This window comes from Gopherus evgoodei, chromosome 2 (assembly GCF_007399415.2).
Source record: "Gopherus evgoodei ecotype Sinaloan lineage chromosome 2, rGopEvg1_v1.p, whole genome shotgun sequence".
Lineage (NCBI taxonomy): Eukaryota > Metazoa > Chordata > Testudines > Testudinidae > Gopherus > Gopherus evgoodei.
This window is the reverse complement of record NC_044323.1, coordinates 232,618,678-232,641,624: the sequence shown is the minus strand read 5'-3', so window position 1 is coordinate 232,641,624 and position 22,947 is coordinate 232,618,678. Positions and strand designations below refer to the sequence as shown.

At 42.7% G+C, this 22,947-nt stretch overlaps 1 protein-coding gene across 1 annotated transcript in view; it reads left to right on the top strand.

The window, feature by feature from the left end:
• Nucleotides 1-21,568, top strand: part of LOC115645053 (gamma-glutamyl hydrolase-like) — a 44,196-nt gene extending 22,628 nt beyond the window's left edge. Inside the window, 10 exon segments of the mRNA XM_030549456.1 lie at nucleotides 938-974; nucleotides 976-1,213; nucleotides 3,549-3,663; nucleotides 7,143-7,193; nucleotides 12,108-12,192; nucleotides 14,314-14,452; nucleotides 15,194-15,300; nucleotides 15,389-15,479; nucleotides 16,945-17,082; nucleotides 18,729-21,568. Coding sequence (XP_030405316.1) covers nucleotides 938-974; nucleotides 976-1,213; nucleotides 3,549-3,663; nucleotides 7,143-7,193; nucleotides 12,108-12,192; nucleotides 14,314-14,452; nucleotides 15,194-15,300; nucleotides 15,389-15,479; nucleotides 16,945-17,082; nucleotides 18,729-18,850 — 1,123 coding nt within the window. The 3' untranslated portion in view covers nucleotides 18,851-21,568.
• The last annotated feature ends 1,379 nt before the right edge of the window (nucleotides 21,569-22,947 follow it).

Below are 22,947 nucleotides of genomic sequence, written 5' to 3'. Positions count from 1 at the left end.
TTGTTTATCTGCTGCGTTGCAGGTTCGGCCAATTGCAGCTCCCACTAGCTGCGATTCACCACTTCAGGCCAATGGGGGCTGCAGGAAGCAGCAGCCATCACGTCCCTCGGCCCACACGGCTTCCTGCAGCCCCCATTGGCCTGGAGCGGCGAACTGCGGCCAGTGGGAGCCGCAATTGGCCAAACCTGCAGACGCAGCAGGTAAACAAAGTGGCGCGGCCCGCCAGGGGCTTTCTCTGAAAAGCGGTGGCCCTAGTTTAAGAAATGACTGCCTTAGATCAGTGGTTCTCAAACTTTTGTACTGGTGACCCCTTTCACATAGAAAGCCTCTGAGTGCGACCCCCCCCCTTATAAATTAAAAACACTTTTTAGATATTTAAAACCATTATAAATGCTGGAGGCAAACCGGGGTTTGGGGTGGAGGCTGACTGTTCACCACTCCCCATGTAAGAAACTTGTGACTCCCTGGGGTGTCCGTACTCCAAGTTTGAGAAGTCCTGCCTGAGAGCTGTATTCCCTGATTACAGAATTCCTGATCGTGCAAACCCCTTCCACACAGATCTACAACAATACACTAGGAAAGAGCCAGAAAACAATACAGTACAAAAGTGGGCCAAAGAGTTGTGTGTGCAGGAAGCGAGGGAGCCTTTGACTATTGCCCGCTTGTCCTCGCAGGGTAACAGAGTGAGCCAGCGATGCCCCTGCCGCAGGACAGTCCGTGGTTGCAACACACCTGGGAAGAGCCAGCCAGCAGGAAGGGCGTGGAGTGGCCCACGCACTGGGACAGCTCAAGCTCTCTGCTCTCCCGTTTACACCTGCTCGTCCCCTGGCTCCAGCTCATCTCACCATCCATCTCACCAGCTTGCCCCGGGGCTCTGATTGCCTGGCCCCGTGCTTTCGGGCACACGGGAGAGGCCACATTGTCCCTTCCCGCGGAGCCCCGCAGCGGAACTACGTTTCCCAGGGTGCAGCCCGCAGCCCGGGGAAGGCGGTGCCCGCTCTGCAGCAAGGGCGGTGCGCTCGGGACGCTGCTGCGCAGTACAGTCGCAGAGCCAGGGCGGCGCCGGGCGGCGAGGGAGCCATGCTGCGCTACTCCGGGCCCCGCTCCCCGCCGGGAGTCTGCATCCTGCTGCTGCTGCTCCTCTGCGCCAATGCTCTGGCCTCCGTGGTGTCGCGGAGCCGCCAGGGGGGCAGCAACGAGAGACCCATCATTGGTAAGAAGCGCAGGGGCGGCGGGCACCGGGAGAGCCCCTGCTGCTGCGTGCGGGAGAGGGTGGTTAACTATGGCAGATGTTAATACGAGAGGGTCAGTTGAGGGAACGCATTAAAATAAGGTAAAAATACCTTCTCCTTCCTTCAAAACTCCCCTCTCCCTGCTCTGACACCTCTGTGGGGAGGGCGGCGTTGACATCCTGAGTGCAAAGCTTCATTGTGTCAAGAAGGGGCCATCTTCTCACTGCCTACCCGTCTCACCTGTTAGGATGCTGTCAGTCTCAGCAATAACAATGTAGCCTGCACTGACCATCAGGTGTAAGACTATTCACCTGCATCTATCCAGTGTGCTTATATACTCCCTCTGCTGTAGGATCTGAGCACCTCATCATCTTTTAGAGCGGTGTTTCTCAACCTTTTTGATATCAGGGACTGGCTTGCTACCTTCCTACACTATCAGGGAGATCTCTGGGACCAGCGCCAGACTTGTCATTGAGAAACACTGCTTTAGGATAGGTCTACACTGGCATGTAAGTCAGTATAACGTACCTCACTCGGAATGTGAAAAATGAGCGGTGTCAGTTACAGCGACCTCAGCACTGTCCACACCCACCGGTGGTATGTCAGCAGGAGAGGCTTGCCTGATGACATACGTTCCAAGGCCTTGCATGGAGGTGGAGTAATTATGCTGATGAGAGAGAGCTCTCCGTTCGGCATAGAGTGTCTTCACCAGATGTGCAGCTGCACTGATGTAGCGCTTCTAGTGTAGACTAGCCCTACTACAGTATTTATCTTCAGAACACCCAGGAGCTAAGGAAGTACAGTTATCTCCATCTTACAGATGGGGAACTGAGGCACAGAGACACTCAGGATTTCCCTCCCCCCACCTGCCCTCACAACTTTTTCAGAAAAGCCCCTCTGCTCCCTTTTGAAGAACAGGTGTTGATTTTGTTTTTGTTTTTTAAGTTTCCTTTTCCAGAGCTGGTTTGTTTATTACCAAGTCGAGCCATCGATAGCTCGGCTGGCTTTGCTTTCCACGTGTGAAGTAAATGGTGAACAGTTAGTCAGCAAAATTATTTTTTGCACTTTCACTGTTTCCAGAAGCTGTGATACAGTAAGTCATGTGGCACAATTGCACAACAGTCTAGACAATGTTCTAATGCAGTGTTCTGGTCTGGCTATGTGCTGCGTAATGGATATTTAGAAAATGTCCAAGTATCTTTGTGTAAATCCTCATGAAAAGGTATTGTCTAAGGCAAGGCACAATCCTGCAGACATATAGGTGCTTAACTTGAAGCACATAAATTGTAATTTTAATGGAACTACTCACATGCTTAAAGTTAAGTACAAAGTAAGTGGTTTTGAAGGATTAAAGCCTAAAATGTTATGAGTTCTAGAATTACAAATGGACTTTATTGTAGGTTTTTGTATGGCTAATGTTTAAGATATGGGTTTTAGTATCTCAGGTGTTTTTGTTTTTGAAAATAGAAATAACTTGTGAAAATGGAAAATTCTAAAACACTGCCTGCCACCACAAAATAGCCTGCAACAGATTCATTAGATGTACAGTAAATAGCCTATGTTGCCTGTCTTTCAACTCTGATACAGGCAAGTCTCATCTTAGGTGGGGGTTCTGTTCCACGGTTAGCACATAAAGCGAAAACCGCGTATAGTGAAACACTCATTGAGTTAAATGGCGGGCGGAATTGCCCGCACTACAGATGCAGTTTTTATATTGTTATTTTTATTTTTTTCCCCTGTTTTTGCTGACTGCGCAAAGCTGAATTTGCGCATGTTAAATGCGCCTAAGAGGCGACTTGCCTGTACACATAACTTATGTCCCAATATTGCAATCCAATCTGTGTGGATGAGACTGACCTCTTATGGAATTCTCTTGATTCTTTGGGACTCTATGTGGGCCCATAGGTCCAACTACAGGGATTAGGGTGCAGAGTCCAGGATTTGATTTTAAACTGTTTGGAGCTGGGGCCTTATCTTTAAAGTGCCCTGATAACTAAAGATACTTTAGTTATGCTCTAAACAAATTAAATATAGAAAATATGTTTATAAAAAGTTGTGAAACTAATCTAACATGGCAGAGAATTTAAAGTCAAACTGTTAAAATGGTTTTATTTGATACCCCATTACTAAGCAAGCTTGTTTATTATTCCAATTTTCTCATCGTTCTTGGTAAATCATTAAGTATAATACTACTCAGTGTAGTGTATGAATCAAATCAGTTAGTGAAAGGAATGAGAGTTTTAATTTAATTTGCCGCCTTCTGGACTATAACTAATTTGTATAGCAGCAATCCTCTCTGTTTTCTGGACACTGTAGGGATATTGGCACAGGAGTGTGACTTTACAAGTTTCCATAGATATGGAAGTTCCTACATTGCTGCTTCTTATGTGAAGTTCCTAGAATCTGCTGGTGCACGAGTTGTGCCAATAAGGTAGGCTCCCATATAGTTACAGGTGGGTGGTAATTCCAGACTTTTTGTACTGCATAAGTACCTAACCTTGAAGTGCTTAATGCGTAAGTGCTGACTCACTTTGTACTTTTAGTTCCTCACAGATTAAAGAAGGTGCACAGCACTTTGTAAGGTCTCTAGGAATGGAGGCTAGACTCACAGCAAGCTGGTGCCTGTCAATGCAGTGTATTAACAGTGCTTCTACATCTTCAGACTTAACATATGTACCAGTTGCTAGCTGCGGTCTGTGAAGTTTCCAAATACATGCTGTTGCTTTCAGGGCCATATATTGCCATGTGTACATAAATAATGCTAGGACTCAGGAAACAGAGGGAGACTGCCACTAGTGCTTGAAGTGTCCAGATCTGATTCCTCTCATACTCTGGTTCACTACTACCACAAAGAGCTCTATGTTTTGCAACTATTCTAGGTTCTGGATCAAAGTAACATTCTGCCTTATACAGGCAATAGGCTGATGCCGGAAAGAACACTTTGTGGCCAACAGTAAAAGGTAAAACTATAATAGCAAATACAATATTAGTAGGAATTAAAATAGTAATTAGATGCTGATGCAAAACATGATCACAACCAAGTGTAAAACCTGCATGAAATCACTCTTCATAGCCAATGTTTTGATGATCCCATTGGTCTTCCCCAGCTTTCTGAATCTCTGTGGGACTTTGAGCTGAGAATCTGAGGCAAAATGTGCTCCTTGTCCACAGAGACTGGCTCTTAGCTAAAAAGGTGGATGGGCCAAATTGAGAAAGCTAGGGCTGTGAATGTGGCAGGTGATAGTCAGAGTATGTGTTTAACAGGTGGGCAGGGCCTGCGCTTCCATTTAGGCGACCTAGGCGGTCGCCTAGGGCGCCAGGATTTGGGAGGGCAGCAGACTGCTCCGGTGGACCTGCCACAGGTGTGCCTGCGGACGGTCCGCTGGTCCCGCGCCTCCGGTGGAGCATCTGCAGTGCACCGTCCGCAGGGACGCCTGCGGCAGGTCCACCAGAGCTGCCGAACCAGCGGACCGTCCGCAGGAATGCCTGTGGAGGTCCACCGGAGACGCGGGACCAGCACGCCAGCCCTGCGCCTAGGGCGCCAAAACCCTCGCGTCGCTCCTGCAGGTGGGGCTATTCTGACCTTGCTAATACAGGTGTAAATCAGGAGTAACTACTCTTAAGTCTGTAAACTATAAAATCTGTGTGAGAATGGAATAAGATCTCATGTTTATAAATCACTGTTAATCATATACTCACATGGCTGCCCTATGCCCCTGCGCCAGCTCTGGCACCATGGCTCCAAAGGAGACACACCAGCAGAGGTTGTTCCCAAAGCCATATGGATTGATGTGAGGGACCATGCAGACTGTATTGTCTCTTTCTTTTAATTCTTTGAGGCTGGCAGGTGTAGAGACAGGATTAAGAAGTTGGTGGAACCCCCACCTCTTTGTGAAAAAGGGTGAGGTCTGCGTGAAGACAGTCACACCCATGCATGGCTGTACGGAAGGGGTGGAGAACCTTTTTTCTGTCGAGCCACTGATACACAATAAAAATCAGTCACGGGCCAGGCACAGCCCTGTGCGAGTGGGGGTGGGTGGGGCAGAGGCTCAGGGCTTCCCCTAGGCTGCGGGGTGGGTTCAGAAAAGAGGGATTCATGGTGTGGGAGCAGGCTCTGGGCTGGGACAGGTGTGCAGGAGGGGGTGAGGGCTCTGACTGGGGGTGTGGGTTCTGGGGTGGGGCTGGGGATGAGGGGTTTGGGGTGCTTGAGAGGGCTCTGGGCCAGGGCCAAGGGCTTTGGAGTGCAGGAATGGGCTCAGGGCTGGGGCAGGGGGTTGGGGTGTGGGTGGGGGCTCAGGGCTGGGGTGGGAGGTTGGGGTGCAGGAGGGAGTGTGGGGTGCAGATTCTGGGAGGGAATTAGGGTGCAGGAGGGGATTCCGACCTGGGGCAGAGAGTTCAGGGTGCGGACTCTGGCCAGGCAGCGCTTACCTTAGGTGACTCCTGATTGGCGGTGCAGTGGGGCTAAGGCAGGCTCCCTTCCTGCCCCAGCTCTTTGCTGCTCTCAGAAGCAGCCACCATGTCCGTCCCCTAGGCGGAGGGGCCAGGGGGCTCTGCGCGGTACACACTGCCTGCACTCACAGGTCCTGCCTCCGCGGTTCCCATTGGCTGTGGTTCCCACCCAATGGGAGCTGCGGAGATGGTGCTGGGGCAGGTGCAGCGTGCAGAGTTTCCCCAATCACCCCTGCTCCTAGTAGAAGCAGAGACATGTTGGTCGCTTCTGGGAGATGTGTGGAGGTGACTTGACAACCCTCCCCCTGCAGCAGGGTGACTTGGCAACCCTCCCCCTGCAGCAGGGTGAGCAGCGCTAGCCCCACGGGGGGCTGCCAAGGCTCGGGGCTTCCGGCCCTTGGCACGGAGACTAGTTGTGGGCCAGATGAAATGAAGCAGCGGACTGAATCTGGCCCATGGGCTGGAGGTTCTCCACCCCTGCTCTAGGGGGTATAAACTGGCCTAGTCTGACTCCCTGAAGAGTAAGTGTCCATTCATAGAAATTTAAGGCTGGAAGGGACCTCAAGAGGTCATCTAGTCCCCGTCCCTACGGAGGCAGGACTATGTAAACCTAGACCATTCCTAACAGGTGTTTATCCAACCTGCTCTTAAAAACCTGTAATTATGGGGATTCCACAACCTCTACTGAAAGCATATTTCAGCATTTAATTATCCTTATAGTTAGAAAGTTTTTCCTAATATCTAACCTAAATCTTGCTTGCTTGTTCTACCTTCAGTGGCCATGGAGAACAATTGATCATCATCCTATTTATAACAGCCATTAGCATATTTGAAAACTGATATTAGGTCACCCCACTCAGTCTTCTTTTCTCAATAGTAGACATACACAGGTTTTCCAATCTCATAGGTCAGGTTTTCTAAATCTTCTATCATTTTTGTTGCTCTCCTTTGGACTCTCCAATTTGTCTATATTTCTCCAAAAGTGTGGCACCCAGAACTGGACCCAGTACTCCAGCTGAGGTTTCACCAGCACCGAGTAGAGCAGGACAATTACCTCCTGTGACTTACATATGACACTTCTGTTAATACATATCAGAATATTAGCTTTTTATAGCTGCATCACGTTGTTGCCTCATATTCAATTTCTGGTCCACTGAAACCCCGAGCTAGTTTTTACACTGCTGCCACCTAGCCAGTTATTCCATATTTTGTAGTTGTACACTCTTCATAGACTACCAGAAGAGTAAGGTACCATTTATAGCAGTGGGAGGCGGAGTGCGGATGGGGGCAGATTTTGGCCTTTAGTGTCCTAGAACTACTCTCTTCCTTAGTTTTCATACATGCTTTTTATACACTTTCCATGCCCATTGCAGATGGTTTGTATTAAGTATCTTGGTATTTTAATAGTAAAATGTGATGACGTTTCAGACATACCTGTAACTGTCTTTGTTGGGATTTCAGACTAAATCGTTCAGAAGAAGAGTATGATAAGATTTTCCAGTCTATTAATGGGTAAGCTTTGAGTATCAGTTTTCTGTTGAAATGAACAGATGTTATCAAAGCCACTGTTGTTTTACTGTTAAGTTCTTGGTTTTGCCTTTGGTGATTCCAGACTAAGATACTTCATTTCCCTAAGTAGTGAATGCAAGTGTAATCTTCTTTCTTGCAGGTGTGTGTATTAATCGTGATTTAAAAAAATCAATCACGATTAATCAGTTTTAATTGCACTGTTAAACAACAAATTTCAGTTGGTATTCTGTTATATATTTTGGATGTTTTTCTACATTTTCAAAATACTGATTTCAATGACAACACAGAATGCAAAGTGTATAGTGCTCAGTTATATTATTTTATCACAAATACTTGCACTGTAAAAATGATAAAAGAAATAGTATTTTTCAGTTAATCGCATACAAGTACTGTAGTGCAATCTCTTTATCATGAGAGTTCAGCTTAAAATGTAGATTTTGTTGTTGTTGTTGCATAACTGCACTCAAAACAATGTAAAACTTCAGAGCCTACAAGTGCACTCAGTCCTACTTCTTGTTCAGCCAATTGCTAAGAGAAACAAATTTGTTTACATTTAGGGGAGATAATGCTGCCCACTTCTTAATTACAGTGTCACCTGAAAGAACAGGCATTCGCATGGCACTGTTGTAGTCGGCATCGCAAGATATTTATGTGCCAGATGCGCTAAAGATATGTCCCTTCATGCTTCGGCAACCGTTTCAGAGGACATGCTTCCATGCTGATGACGCTTGTTTAAAAAAAAAAAAAGAAAAGAAAAGAAAAAGTGTTAATTAAATTTGTGACTGAATTCCTTGGGGGAGAATTGTATGTCTCCTGCTCTGTGTTCTACTTGCATTCTGCTATATATTTCATGTTATAGCAGTCTCGAATGATGTTGTTCGTTTTAAGAACACTTTCACTGCAAATTTGACAAAATGCAAAGAAGGTACCAATGTGAAATTTCTAAATATAGCTAGGGCACTCAACCCAAGGTTTAAGAATCTCAGGTGCCTTCTGAAATCTGAGAGGGATGAGGTGTGGAGCATGCTTTCAGAAGTCTTAAAAGAGCAACACTCTGATGAGGGAAACTACAGAACCCAAACCACCAAAAAAGAAAATCAATCTTCTACTGGTGGCATCTAACTGAGATGATGAAAATGAACCTGTGTCGGTCTGCATTGCTTTGGATCATTATCAAGCAAAACTTGTCATCAGCATGGACGTATGTCCTCTAGAATCGTGGCTGAAGACGAAGGGACATATTACTCGTAGGGAAATTCTGTGCCACTGCGCATGCACAGAATTAATGTTCCTTGCAGATTTCTTTGCTTCCCCCCAGAAAAATGACTTTCTGACAGGGAAGCAAAGGGAATCTGCAAGAGCAGTCATGCACCAGTCCCTAGCCACACAGGTTCATCGTTTCAGGTAGCCGTCAGAGAGGTAAATCACTGCAGGGCTGGGGACACCCAAGCCAGCGTCTCCTACCCTGAGCTGGCATCAGCTGTTAATCCTGGCTGGGCAGGAGAGGACAGGACTTCCCCTTCCCCTGCCAGGAGTGGCTGGGGCTGTGTCCGACCCACCCCCAGAAACCTCCCCCAGATGCAGCATCCTCCCCTGCTTCCTGCCCCCTATCACTCCACAGCTGTGGAGGAGAGGTCACTGTACGGGGAGCTGCTCCCCCAAGGGCCCAACCCCAGTGCATCTGGACCTCCCATACCCAGACACCCACACCAATCCTCACCTCATACACCCAGAACCCCCCTAGTCCTCCATACCTGAACCCCACCCCAGTGAACCTCAACCTCTGCATCTGGAGCCCCTCTGCACCCAGACCACCCTCCACTGAGCTCCCTGCCCTTAAACCCCCACTGTGATGAGCCCCACTCCCCTGAGCCTCTACATCCAGGTCCCCATGCCACTGACTCCCAGCCAGCTGCACCCAGACCCACACCCCACCAAGCACCACTCCCCCAGCACCCAGACACCCTGCTGAGACCCCCATACCGAGACCTCTCCACTGAGCCCCAACCACTCTCACTTGGAAGGCCCTGCAGAGTCCCATTGCCCCTGCACCTAGAACCCCCTCAGTAAGCCTCTGTGCATCCAGATCCCGCACACCTAGACCCCCACTGAATTGCCTGACCTAGATCGTCTCACACAGAATCCTCTCACCCCACACCTGGTTCCCCCACACTGAGCCCCTTCACACTTGGATCCTGCCTGGTTGAGCCTGCCTGACCCAAACCTGGTGCAGGGTGCCAGGGCCCCAGAGTGTTTCTGGGACAGGCCCAGGCCTTGTGCAGTGTCAGGGTTGGGTGCAGCCTCGCCACTGAGTCCGTGTCCCGGAGGTGAGGCGTCAAGAAGCTGCAGGGTGATCCCCACCATCATACAGCCATTAGCCTTTGTTCCCCCCTGCTATGCTGGAGCCTCTTCATTTATTTACAGATAAAATTGAAGAATTTTAAAACACTGTGTACAGAATTTTAAAATTTTTTTTGTCACAGAATGTCCTCAGGAGTAACATATGAAGCTTTAGCGCATCTGGCATGTAAATATCTTGTGATACCGGCTACAACAGTGCCATGCAAACACCTGTTCTCACTTTCAGGTGACATTGTAAACAAGAAGTGTGCAGTGTTATTGTCTGCAAATTTAAATTTGTTTGTCTGAGTGATTGGCTGAACAGGAAGTAGGGACTGATTGGACTTGTAGGATCTAAAGCTTTACATTGCTTTATTTTTGAATGCAGTTTTTTGTGCATAATTTTACATTTGTAAGTTCAACTGTCATGATAAAGTGATTGCACTACAGTACTTATGAGGTGAATTGAATACAATTTTTTTGTTTTTTTATAGTGCAAATATTTGTAATAAAAATAAATATAAAGTGAGCACTGTACACTTTGTATTCTGTGTTATAATTTAAATCAATATATTTGAAAATGTAGAAAACATCCAAAAATATTTAAATAAATGGTATTCTATTATTGTTTAACAGCATGGGCAATTGCGTGATTAATCACAGTTAATATTTTAAATCTTGTGATCAATTTTTTTAATTGCTTGACAGCCCTACTTATTTTGGAACCCCTTTCTGCCTGTGTGCAGGCGCATGGAGCAGTATTTGAATGGAAGCCAGGAGCCTGCTTACCAACAACACGAGAACAGTGAATCTCCTTTCAGTGACGGCCTTCATTTTGCCGAAGTTATTTCACAGTCCTTGCAGCTTGCCTACTCATTGTTCCCCTCTTTACTCCTCTGTCTCCTCTTCCAACTCTCTCCATGGTTCCTCTACCCTTCTTCTTGTCTTTCTCCCCCACTTCCTCCTTGAAACTTTTTCTCCCATGTTCCTTGCGCCACTCAACTCACCCCTTATGATACTGTGTCAACTGAGGGTCTGATTCTGCCACCCTTACTCAGGTTGAATTATTCTTTACTCCGTGAATAGTTTCCATGGGATTTCTCATGGAGTAAGATGTGACTCAACATGAGTACAGGTGACAGTGCTAGGTCCTTAGATGGCAGATTGTTTGTGACAAGGACAATGTCTTTATGTTCTGTAGAATGCCAAACACACTTGCATTTTGGGCTAGATGGTGCAGTAGAACCATAGAGTTAAAAACGCCTCAGGAATGGAGATTGTAACTCTCAACAAAATGCTATGGTTGTTCTTTCAAAAGTTTACAACTGAACACTGACTTAATATGTAGAAGAAAAATGCTTTAAAGCTTTATTACGTAGAAGAAAAATGCTGCTTTTAACCATCTTATTTAAATGAAATAAGCACAGAAACAGTTTCTTTACCTTGTCAAATCTCTTTTTTTAAACTTTCCTTTTATATTTTTAGTAGTTTATGTTTAACCCAGTACTGTACCATATTTGCTTTTTTATTATTGTTGTTATCTGTGCTACTGTCTAATTGTGTACGTCCAGTTCCAAATGAGGTGTGTGGTTGACCTATCAGTTCGTAACTCTGGTGTTTGTAATTCTGAGGTTCTACTGTAAATTCATCTTCTGTCCTGTGTAAATGGGCATATCTGACTGGCTATTGAAGAGGGCAGAGTCAAGTCTTTTTCCACTCTTTATCCTCTTGCCACCCAGGGTATGTCTACCCTACCCGCCGGATTGGCGGGCAGCAATCAATCCATCAGGGATCAATTTATCGTGTCTAGTCTAGATGCAATAAATCGACCCCCGAGCACTCTCCTGTTGACTCTTGTACCCCAGTTCGGCGAGAGGCACAGGCAGAGTCGACGGGGGAGCGCCAGCAGTCCACTCACCGCGGTGAAGACACCACAGTAAGTTGATCTAAGTACGTCAACTTTAGCCAAGTTATTCACTTAGCTGAAGTTGCGTAACTTAGATCAATCCCCCCCCCACCCCCCCAGCGTAGACCAGGGCCCAGATACTTGCAAACGGGAGTAATGGTCAAGTAGCTGCTGCTTACCTTTCATCCCCACCCGTTTGTGATCAGATCTGCAATCTTAGGAGGGCTGCACAAGTGAGTAAGGGTGGGCCATACCCTGTCTCGCTGCCCTCTTCTAAGGGCTGTGAGATTCTGAATCTCTACATAAATAATAAATAAAATCAGTAAAAGAAAGTAACTTCATCCATTGAATCATAATATGAAGCTTTGGATCAGAATGCTACATGTGGCCTTTTATCTTGTAAGGCTTGTATGTTTTAGCTTCAGGTTCTTCTCTGAAAATATTATCTTTAATTATTATCAGCTGCCCCCCCCCCTTTTTTTTTGAAGTGTTGGAATTTACTGTAGCACATAGACGTGATCATATGGTTTGGTGTTTATCTTCAGTGAATTTAGGCCTCAGGGTTCTTATCAGCCCTGTCCAGGTTTACACATTATATTATGCCTAGACCTGTAGTTATTTACTTGTAATAATACTTTGTTGTTTTTCAGGGTACTTTTCCCAGGAGGTGGTGTTGATCTTAAGACATCAGAATATTCACGGATTGCTAGGATATTTTACAACAAGGCACTAACGGTAAAGGAAAAAATGTCCTGGTTATTGTCAGTGTTCAGGGACCAAAATCATGGGAGGCTTATATTTGGACATTTGTAACTAGAGTGCAGTATATTCCTGTAAGCCTGTTAATAAGCAGCTGAGTGTTGGTATGTGTGTGGAACAAATCATCTAATAGCTTTAGATGCAGGTCTGAACTGAACACCTCTAAACTTCAGAAAATTAGAATCTGAACTTTAAGACCTATCACCAAATAATTTAAGTGAAGTCAACTGTTTATTTATTTGTACAATATTATTTGTAAAATTTAGCTTAGTCACTCTTATTGCCAACACTTACACAACCTTTCTTGGTATCTAGTGTATTTTTTTTTTTTTTAAGAAGCAGAAGTGGTGCTCCTATGTGGTGCTCAATACTAACCGACGCCAAGATTTTCAGGAGTCTGGGTGAATGCTTAGCCCTTTCTGAAAATCAGGCCCCTTCAAAGTGTTTCAAGTTGAGCACCCATCTTTGTTCATGGACATTGCTATCTCGTTATCATAGACACTAATATTTGCAAAGACTTGCTTACCTTTATGCAGTATAAGTAGTCCCATTTACCTCAATGAAACTACGCATAATGCATGTAAGTAAAGGTGGAGGATTGGGGCCACAGTGTCTGGTGGGGGCACCATTACACCAAACAATATGATGAAATTGCACAAATATTTCACAGCAACTCAGTAAATTGCTTGTCATCACTTCATATACAGAGTTTGAGGAAAAATCTTATTAGACTTGCTGTATGTAATCAAGATAATTGAAATTTTAGAAAGTAATTTTCAGTTCTTTATAGATGTCCCTTCCTGCATGCTTTTCTCTATTTTACTCCTGAAATTGTGTGCTCTGAACTGCAGCCTTTGAGACTTAATTAGTACTATAAAATACTGATACATTTTGTAAGTGCAGTGTGAGTTGTAAAAGTCAAGGTAATGTTTGTATTTATGAAGATGATTGGAATTTCTACTATTCTTTTAAATTCACATCAGTGTCTTTTCTCACTTTGCCTCATCAAATTCAAAATAAGAGGTTACTTGGTGTGACTGTGTTTTTAAATTACATGTACACACCAGGGGTGAAATCCTAGACCCATTGAAGTCAATAGGAGTTTTGCCATTGACTTAAATGAGGCAAGAATTTCATTGAAGATTTTTTTCTCAGTTTATAAATTTAAAAAATAAATAAATTACAGACTTTAATGCTGTTAAATGTGTGGTTAGTCTCTATGCTGCATTTTTAGGCACAGCAAAATTAAGGGGAGTCTACGTTAAGGGCTTGATTATAATTTCACTTAAATGGTTGTAACTCCTTTGACATTAGTTAATCCTCATTTGCATCAGAGTAAGTGAGAGGAGTAGCAAGCCTAGCATATCTAGCACTTACATGGCAGATGGCTAGAAAGATACTGTAATGCTTTTGGGGCTTCTTTGTAAAGATATTTTATGTATCAGCTGTTTACTATAGGAGTAAATATCAGTGCGTTTTTACTGTCACAGTATCAGGGCTACAGTTAAGGTAGAGGTGGCACTTTCTCTCTAAGCCCCAAGTTTCAGTTGCTTAGCTCTTTCCAGACAAATAGCTTTTGAGTAATAACTTCTCAAGTTGGATCACAACCCGGAAATGAATTTGTTTTAGAAAGAAATTAAGGAAATGCACTGAGCCATCACAAAAAAAGAATGTTCTGGGGCAACAGAGCTTTTAAACCATGCTTATGGTGTAGAAATGCCACCTGCTTGCTGTCCAGATCCTTTCTATTTGGAGCTTTGTGTGCTTCTTTAAGTTGAAGGTTTCATTCTGCTTTTGCTTAGTGCTTCTCTCCTTCTTTCCCTCCCCTAGTTTTGCCTTTAGCTCAGGTTTCACATTGGTTTCATTGTTTTTAAGATAATACTGCCACTTTCTATTATATGTTGTTTGAAGTCCAAATTTCTCCTCCAGGAACCCGGGGCATAAAATTGCTGGCTATGCAAACATCAAGCACATAAAAGCGCTAGATGTTGCAGAAAAAATCCTATAGAAGTAAAAGGGATTTACAATTTGTTAACTTTTACATAAATTATTATATCTTTTGATCCATTTCTTCATCTTTTGTTTCTTATTTTAAAGGCTAATGATAAAGGAGACTATTTTCCTGTATGGGGAACATGTCTGGGATATGAAGAGCTGACATACATCACCAGTGGGGAGATTTTACTGACTTGGACTAATACTGAGGATTTTGCACTCCCATTGAACTTTACTACAGGTGAACAATCCTGTTACACTGCTAATGTCATCTGGATTCACAAGAATCTTTTTTCTTGTAATAAACCAATATTTACGGTGGTTGATTTGAAATAGGCAACTAATGTTTTTATAATATTGATATTGTTACTTCTTTAAGAACACCAATAAAATTCTATGACTGAAAATTTAGAGGGCTGAGAGCAAGCTATTTGCAGGTCATGAGCAAATGGAGAGGCCTGACCAAAATTATGGATCTGAAAAGCTATGAACTTTGGGAAAGTTTGGTCCTATATCCATAATTTTGATCCAGCCCCATAACTCTGTAATGAGCTGAATGAAAAATCTGGATCCTTATATACTATAATATGTAGTATTGAAATCAGTGGGACTACTTGCAAAATGAGATTCAACCCAGCATAAGTGTGGCAGAAGCTGGCTCTGAATGATGCTTTTTATGTTTTTTTCTCTAGCAGCAATAAGCAGGATTTCTTCCACTGATTTCAGAAATTAATCAATGGACTAAATCCTGTTGCCTTGCCTTATTTTGAAAAATTCTGCCGTTCGTAACTACACAGAGTAGTTAGTACCTCACCACACCATTGAAATTAATGGTAGAACATTACTACTCTAATGAGTGTGAGCAAAGGAGGCAGAATTGGGCCCTCAGCAGGTCAGGGCTGCAGCATTTATCCCCACCCTAATAATGATGTTCCTTTGGCAGCCTGGTAGTGAGACTATTCCTTTGTCTTTTTTGTACAAGCTGCAAAAGACAGCAGGATGTTCAAGAATTTTCCAGATGATTTGTTGCAAAAACTTGCCACTGAGTCTTTGACAGCACACTTTCATCACTGGAGCCTCTCCATGCAGGTATTTGATCATTTGATTGAGTGAACCAAAATGAGTTTACTCTGTTCAATCTAAAAATAAAACATTTTTTTGCCACTTTTTAATGCAGAATTTCACACAGAATGCGAAGCTACGCAATTTCTATAAGGTTCTGACAACTAACACCCATGCAGACGTGGAGTTTATATCAACAATGGAAGGTAGTGATCAGTGTAACATGTAAACTGTGATAGGGTTTTGTGGGGTTGTTTTTGGTGGTGGTCAGGGGGAGGTTTATTTTTTGTGTGGAAGATATTGAGCATGGTGGTGTTACTAATTTTAATGTTAGGATAAGGAGTTAATGTCAGCACTGCCTGCCTTGTGGTTGGTTGGAATATGTTCTGTCTGAAGATAACTTACACCTCTGCACTTTACTTCAGATGTGCATGTTTCAGAGTATGATTGTTCTCTCTTTCACCCCACTGCTCCACACCTAGATACGTTAGCACACTTTACCAAATGAAATATTTTCAGATCTGTGGGACACCACTCCAGTTTCTGTAGCTTAAATCCCTCCTCAGTGCAACATGTCTGGTCTGCACTTCCACTGCTGGCTGTCTACAGATATTGCCTCTCCATGTTGCTGTCTTATCCATGGTTGTAGTACAGGGAGAGCCATTCATGTTACTGAGGTGCCAGCAGTATCCCCCATTCCTTTAGCTACAGTTCTGGTAATTGCTGTCTTCCAAAAGACTCCTGCATGGCCTGTGCCTTTACCTGGCATATTTAACTCCAGAAACATCTATTTTGATTCATTAGAGCAGTAGCAGGCAACCTGCGGCGCAGGGGCTGCATGCTGCCCATCAGGGTAATCCGCTGGCAGGCCGCGAGACAGTTCTTCTACATTGACCGTCCATGGGCACGGCCACCCACAGCTCCCAGTGGTCACATTTTGCTGTTTCCGGCCAATGGGAACTGCAGGAAGCAGCAGCCCAGGAACGGTGAACCATGGCCACTGGGAGCTGCGGGTGGCTGTGCCCGCAGACGATCAATGTTAAAAAAAACCAAAAACTCTTGCGGCCTGCCAGTGGATTACCCTGACTTGCCGCCCATGGGCCACAGGTTGCCCACCACTGCATTAGACTATGCTAGAGAAAGAATGTTGTCATTTTTCTGCTAGAAGCTATACAGTGAGTGAAATGTATGGTGTATGTACAGTGTATTGTGTAGTACTAAAGGTAGATAGTAACTGCAATTAACAACACTTCTAGCACTGTTATTTTTTATAATGAAACAATTTTTCATTTTTTGTAAATATTGCAGCTAAAGCAATCAGATTACAATGCTGGAACAGTGACTTGCAGAAATTTGTTTGCACAGAATTAAACCCTTTTTCATTTAGCATCTCGCTATAACTTTTAATTTCTTATAATGTATAATTGACCAAACTATTTTTTAAATGTAAACATTATTGTTCTCAGACTGAAATCTTGTATGTGAAGTTTTAGGTAGGAATACATTTTACAAGCTGCTTAGGGCTTTTTGGTCCCATTATAGACGTCACAAATTATATGTGAGATATAGTGAGATCTCTAGTAATGTGTTCATTATAATAAAATTGTGCATGCCACAATTTAAGTGAAGGCCTAAATGTTACATGCATTGATAGAAAATTTGTTTACACAGCACATAAATACCCAATTTATGGTGTCCAGTGGCATCCAGAGAAAAATCCTTTTGAATGGAAGAACTCATCAAGCATACCACATTCCTCATCAGCTATGAAAGTTGCATATTACATAGCTGACTTCCTAGTGAATGAAGGTAAATAGTTATTTTTTCATTTATACTGATAAAATTCAGTTTCAGAGAGAGAAAACAGTAAGAACATTCTTTGAGAGGAAAAAAGTCCCCCTTTCAAAGTGTCAAAATACTATAATTACGATCTATGAGCACATACTATGCAAGCTTTAAAGGCTTATTTAAAGAAGGAACATTGTAAATAGAATGGTTAAACAAAAGAAACAACAAAAGCCAAGTATTCTGATGGAAGCATACAAACTCTTTTCAGTAGACTGTAATTTGCCAGGAGGAGTGTGTCGATTTTTAATTTGATATAAACGTTTGAGCAGACACGAAAAACCGATGAAACTTTAGAATTGTTATGGCTGCACTCTAGGTGAATTTAGAACTCTTATTCACATCCCAGTCTCACTCTGCCTTGGGCAAAATAGGTAGAATGAGATAATGAATGGAAGATTTTTTTGTTTTGTTTTGTTCAGGGTAATTACAGTAGAGCGATTGACAAAAGTTAAGTAGGAAACTGTCTCCAGGCTCAGAGAAAGACCAATACACTTTCCTCTTGCAGTGCAACAGGCAGTCCAGCCTAGCAGTGTCACTCTGCCTCTTGTGCCATACCACAAACTCTTCTGTGTTAATCCCTTAAGGTACAGTAACAACAAGGAATCTGGTGGCACCTTAAAAGACTATCAGATTTACTTGGGCATAAGCTTTTGTGGGTAAAAAGCCCACTTCAGATGCATGGAGTGAAAATTACAGATGCAGGCAGTATAATATCATACTGTCAGTATATTATTATAATGCCTGCATCTGTAATTTTCACTCCCTGCATCTGAAGAAGTGTTTTTTTTACCCTCAAAAATGTATGCCCAAATAAATCTGTTAGTTTTTAAGGTGCCACCGGACTCCTTGTTGTTTTTCTGGATACAGACTAACATTGCTACCCCCTGATACTTAAGGTACAGTAGTTAATCCTCAAATATATCTCTACAGCCATTACTCCAGCTGGCTAAAAAAATTTCTGCAGCCCAGGAAGGGTCCTCAGACCAGATTGACAACAATGCTATATAGGCCAACACTGCCTCCTGAACATTTTTTACATAGATCAGAATCCATTGTGCCTATTTCCTCCTGACCATAAAAATAAAATGCAGGGAAAGAAACAAAATATTTGCTGACCATTGGAGACTTATACTCAACATCTTTAAGTATTTAACAGCCAGTCCAGTGTGCTGAAACAGAATTTACTTTTCATCAATGATATTTCTTATGACTTCATGTTAATTTTAACATATGCCTAGTACCAGATGCAAAAAATGGAATTGGTAGGATTTTGTAGTCCTTGCAATTACAATCTTACCCAACATTTTCATATCTGATAGGCTAGTATTGCAATATATTAGTTCTGGTGTTGCATGGGTCTCCAGTACTGCAAGAATCAAGTTTTTGGCAGCAGCGATTGCTCTTAAAAACTAACATAATCTTCCATGATAATAAAGTATCCCTATTACCAGTATCTTTGGAAAAGCTAGCTCCATAATATTCCTCACAGATTTAAATTATTACAGTACTGCTTACTATAATCCTCTATAGAATAAGTGATTTCACCAAAAAGATACTGTCATGGATGATGACAGTGAAGTAATCTGTTCTTTTAAAATGTTTTACAGCCCGGAAGAGCCTGCACCATTTTCCTAATGAGGGTGAAGAGACCAAAGCATTGATTTACAATTATACCCCTGTTTTTACTGGTATATTTTCTCCATTTGAGCAAGTCTATTTTTTTGATTGAACGTCCATCCCATAGTACAAGATAGCGATCTGTGAATAGAGTTGTTTGTTGCAAGTTTCATAATTAAACCCAAGTTGTGCGTTGCAAGTGGCAGAAAGCCAAAATGCTTAGCTTACCTTGCAGTGATTTATCCTATGTTACCTCTGTAGAATTGGCCCATTAATCTGACAGATTTCCATTCAATTACATTATAATGGGCCTGGATCTCATTTTAATACCTGTTACAGAGAAATATATTTTACCTCCAGAGATGGCAACTTGATTGCACTTATAAATTTGAAACAAATCAGGTTAATTTAAAAAAATTGAGCAATACTTTTGGCCATATATTTGAAAGAAATGAGTTTACTTCTACAAAACATTGTGGGCTCTGTGATAACAGGTGGGTAGTTAAAAGATTTGACTTTATTATTCTGTTCTCTTGGTCAGATTACAATACAATTAAAGGATGAAATAATCTTTTGATCTTGAGCTTTACAGATGTGTGCTTATGTAACCAAACTCTTGGCAGAGAAAATTTTGTCTTTTAGAAACACGACAAAATAATAGTTAAACATTATTGCAAACGGACATGAAGTATATGCAGTATCATCTGTACCTTGTAGGATTTACATAGTGAAGGTGCAGTATTATTTAGGCATTGCACACATCAGTTAAAGTAAGTCGGTTTGGAGCGCACAGTTAAAGCATTGATTCACCTCCTGCTCCCTTATTCAATTTCACTGATTCCTTAAGAATCTGTTCCAAAGCACACTGAAGTCAGTGGAAAGATTTTGGATAGGCCTTGAATTAGTTTGCTTTATGAAAAAATAGGACTGACTAGAGTTTTTAATGATAATATAATGTATAATTTGACTTTTGGTGAAATCTGTGAAATCCTGCCTATTGAAATTAAGAGGTGTTTTACCACTGACTTTAGTTGGGACAGGATTTTCATCCCCTTTTAAAAAACATTTTGATGTAATGCCTTTCAGAAATGTTACTAATAGGGATCCAGTCAGCAAAGCCTTTTACTGCTGATACAATGTAATGATTGAAATTATTAGGCAGCTGCATTTACTATGTTTTTTCCTTTTGCTTTGCCATGCAACACATTTTACTTGAATTTAAGTAGCTCTTCTCAATTACTGAAAAGTTTGTTCAGTAGTTTTCTGATGTATCAAAATGGGAGGAAGATGAGGCAATCAGTTTCATTTCCCTTTTCTTCCATAGGCCCAAACCTCCCACTGAAATCAGTGGGAATAGCGTTTTAACCTCAGGTCTCCAGAATTCAAAGTTAGTAACACACAGCAGTTCCAGCACCACATCTGCAGTACAGGTGCAGAATTTATCAGGGCATTCAAGAGGGTGGCAGACTCCCTACTCACTATTCATGACCAGATAGGCCTGCTACAGTTTAGCCCTTAACAGAAAGGACTGGAAATGCATTCATTAATGTTGTATAAAGCAAAAATTGTGATCTTTAACTACTGTCAATAATCTAGCCCAGTGTACTCATAAGCATGGTGCCTTTTGGCTGTAAAATTCAGCATTTGTATTTCACTATTTCTAGCTACAATTTACAGTTAAACTGAGCAAAGCTTAATTAGCCTGGGACATTTTAGATTTCTTCTGTAAGTGCTTGACTACCCCAATTCAGCACAATACAATTTTGTGTTGTATTATGTATCTACTAGTAGCTGAAAGCCCATGCTATCACATGGGTGTAATTTGTAAGGACGTGTGGCTGAGAACTTAAAAATTGGATGGTAATGGAGCACTAATCCCAGTGATGATTCAACCTGTTGATATTCTAAACAAAAAGTACTTTCAGCCCTGTTTTTAGCTGTTTCCATCACTTCACATTGACTCAACAGACATTCTAGGCTTCAGAGTGACATACAGACCGAGTGACAATCCTGGACTCTTATATAGAATGCTATGAGCCTGAGTCTCGTCTTATCCCAGTTTTGCATTGGTATAGTCTTGATTCCAATAGAGTGACTCCTGAGTCCTGGCTTACCAGTGTGAGAAACGACATTAGCACAACGGTTACTCCTGATTCTTTACTTATACCAGTCCGAGAAGACAATCAGGCTCTGTGTGTACATACAGGCACAGCAGCTAAACTAATGACCAAATCCTGCAATTCTTAAGCAAACATCCCCAGAAGTTTTGCCTAGTAGGGCTTTTCTGCACCTAAAACTTACGTTGACCTACTTCATTGCTCAGGACTGTGAAAAAATTCACGTGCCATACGATCTATTTAAGTTGACCTTACCCGCACTGTAGACTCAGCTAGGTTCATGAAAGAATTCTTCCCTGGACCTAGCTACCACCTCTCGAGGGGGTTGATTTACTACAGTGACAGAAAAGCCCCTTCCATTGCTGTAGTAAGTGTCTCGACTACAGTGGTGTAGCTGTGCCACTGTAGTGTAGACATACCCGAAGAGTTTGCCTATGTAAGGAATGCATGATTTAGCCCTAATATAGTGGAGACCAATCTGCAAGTGGAATTTCTGTTAACTTTACTGGTTGTGACCAGGGCCAAAGTGTGCAAATGCAAAGGATAGGGGTGTGTGTAATATGAGTGAGATCACTGTATTTATTCATGAGTTTGAAAGTTTATTTCCTTGCTGTTTTGTTCTGCTTTATAAAGCAGCACTTCATTGAACTGATTGTATTAATAATTTCCTTTAATACTTGAAATAAAGTTTACACAAGCAGTTTTGTATCTTCCTTAAGAGGTGTACACAGACTATTTAAAAAATATATATGTATATATGTAAAGTCCTGGCTGCTTGACTCTCTGCTCAATCTTGATGCAGTCACAGAACAGAGCAGTCTGGAGGCTGGTCTAACCTGTACCAGTTGGCTGTGGTCCCCAGGCACCACCTGACAGCTGAGGATTGCCAGAATGCATCGCTTTCCAGCCACTCCTTTTTGCTCATCCATGACAGGGGCAGAAGAGGGTGGTACAGACTATTCCAGCTGCCCTTCTGATCGGGACTGTCCCACACCTGTGGTAATTCATGTTGGGGTCTTCCATCAATCTCTGCTCTCTTTGCAGTTGTCTGCCAGATCAGGGCAGAGAATTTGTTTCTAATAATCAATCACAGCACTGAAAAATCAATATAATTATGGTGGAGTTTGTGTGGTTCCCAGAGAGTGTGTCTTTATGGGCAGTCACAAACCTTGTTGAAGCTGGTAAGCATGATAGCTGCCTGTCATTCAGGCTAAATGAAGGAGGAATTAAATGCTCCTTTGTTTAGTGATAGTTGAAACAATAAAAGCAACTACCCAAATCACAGATCAGCATGGCAAGGATGGAGCAGGAGCTGATTCTTGAGGTCTGAGGGCTTTTGACTGGGGACTGCAGGCACAGGGCCTGTGTATTGTTTTGGTGGAGCTGTGTGTGTCTGTGGGGCAGAAGCAGCCAGAGGCAGCAGGAGACCAGACGAGCAGCACTGGTAAGCTGGCCCTGAGAGAAAGCCAAGAGAGTGCTAACTGGAAAGAGACTAGAACTGTGAGCAAAGCAACTCCTGTTACTTGATTCCTTGTGTTCATGGAAACAAGAATTTGTGCACATTCTTTGTAAATAAAACAGGATTTCATCTAAGAAATCCCAGATTCTATCATCAATTTCTCCTCCTAGTGGAAACAATCTGCAAGACCTTGAAATGGCTAACTGCTCAAGAAAAGAGGTAATTTTTAAAAATATAAATTTTCCAATCTATAGGGTTGGTTCTTAATTACTTAGTGAATATATATAATAGCTCAGTTTTAAATACCTCACTATTTGCATTATTAAAGTACAGTTAGTGTGTTTCAGAATTTATGCAGGGACATGGGCAGATTGATACTGATCTGGAGAGAACAGGAGAAGCACTGGTAACGTGGCTGAGAGAATGCCAGAGAGAGCTTTTTTGGACAGAGTGCTAGCTGGAAAGAGGCTATGAACTGTTAGCAAAGAAATTGCCTCATATTTGATACCTATTGTTTTCAGGGAAAGACGACTTTGTACATTTGTAAATAAACAAGATTCCATCAATTTCTCCTCCTAACGGAAACAACCTGCAAGACTTCAAAAGCAGCTTGCACCCCCCCCCCACACACAC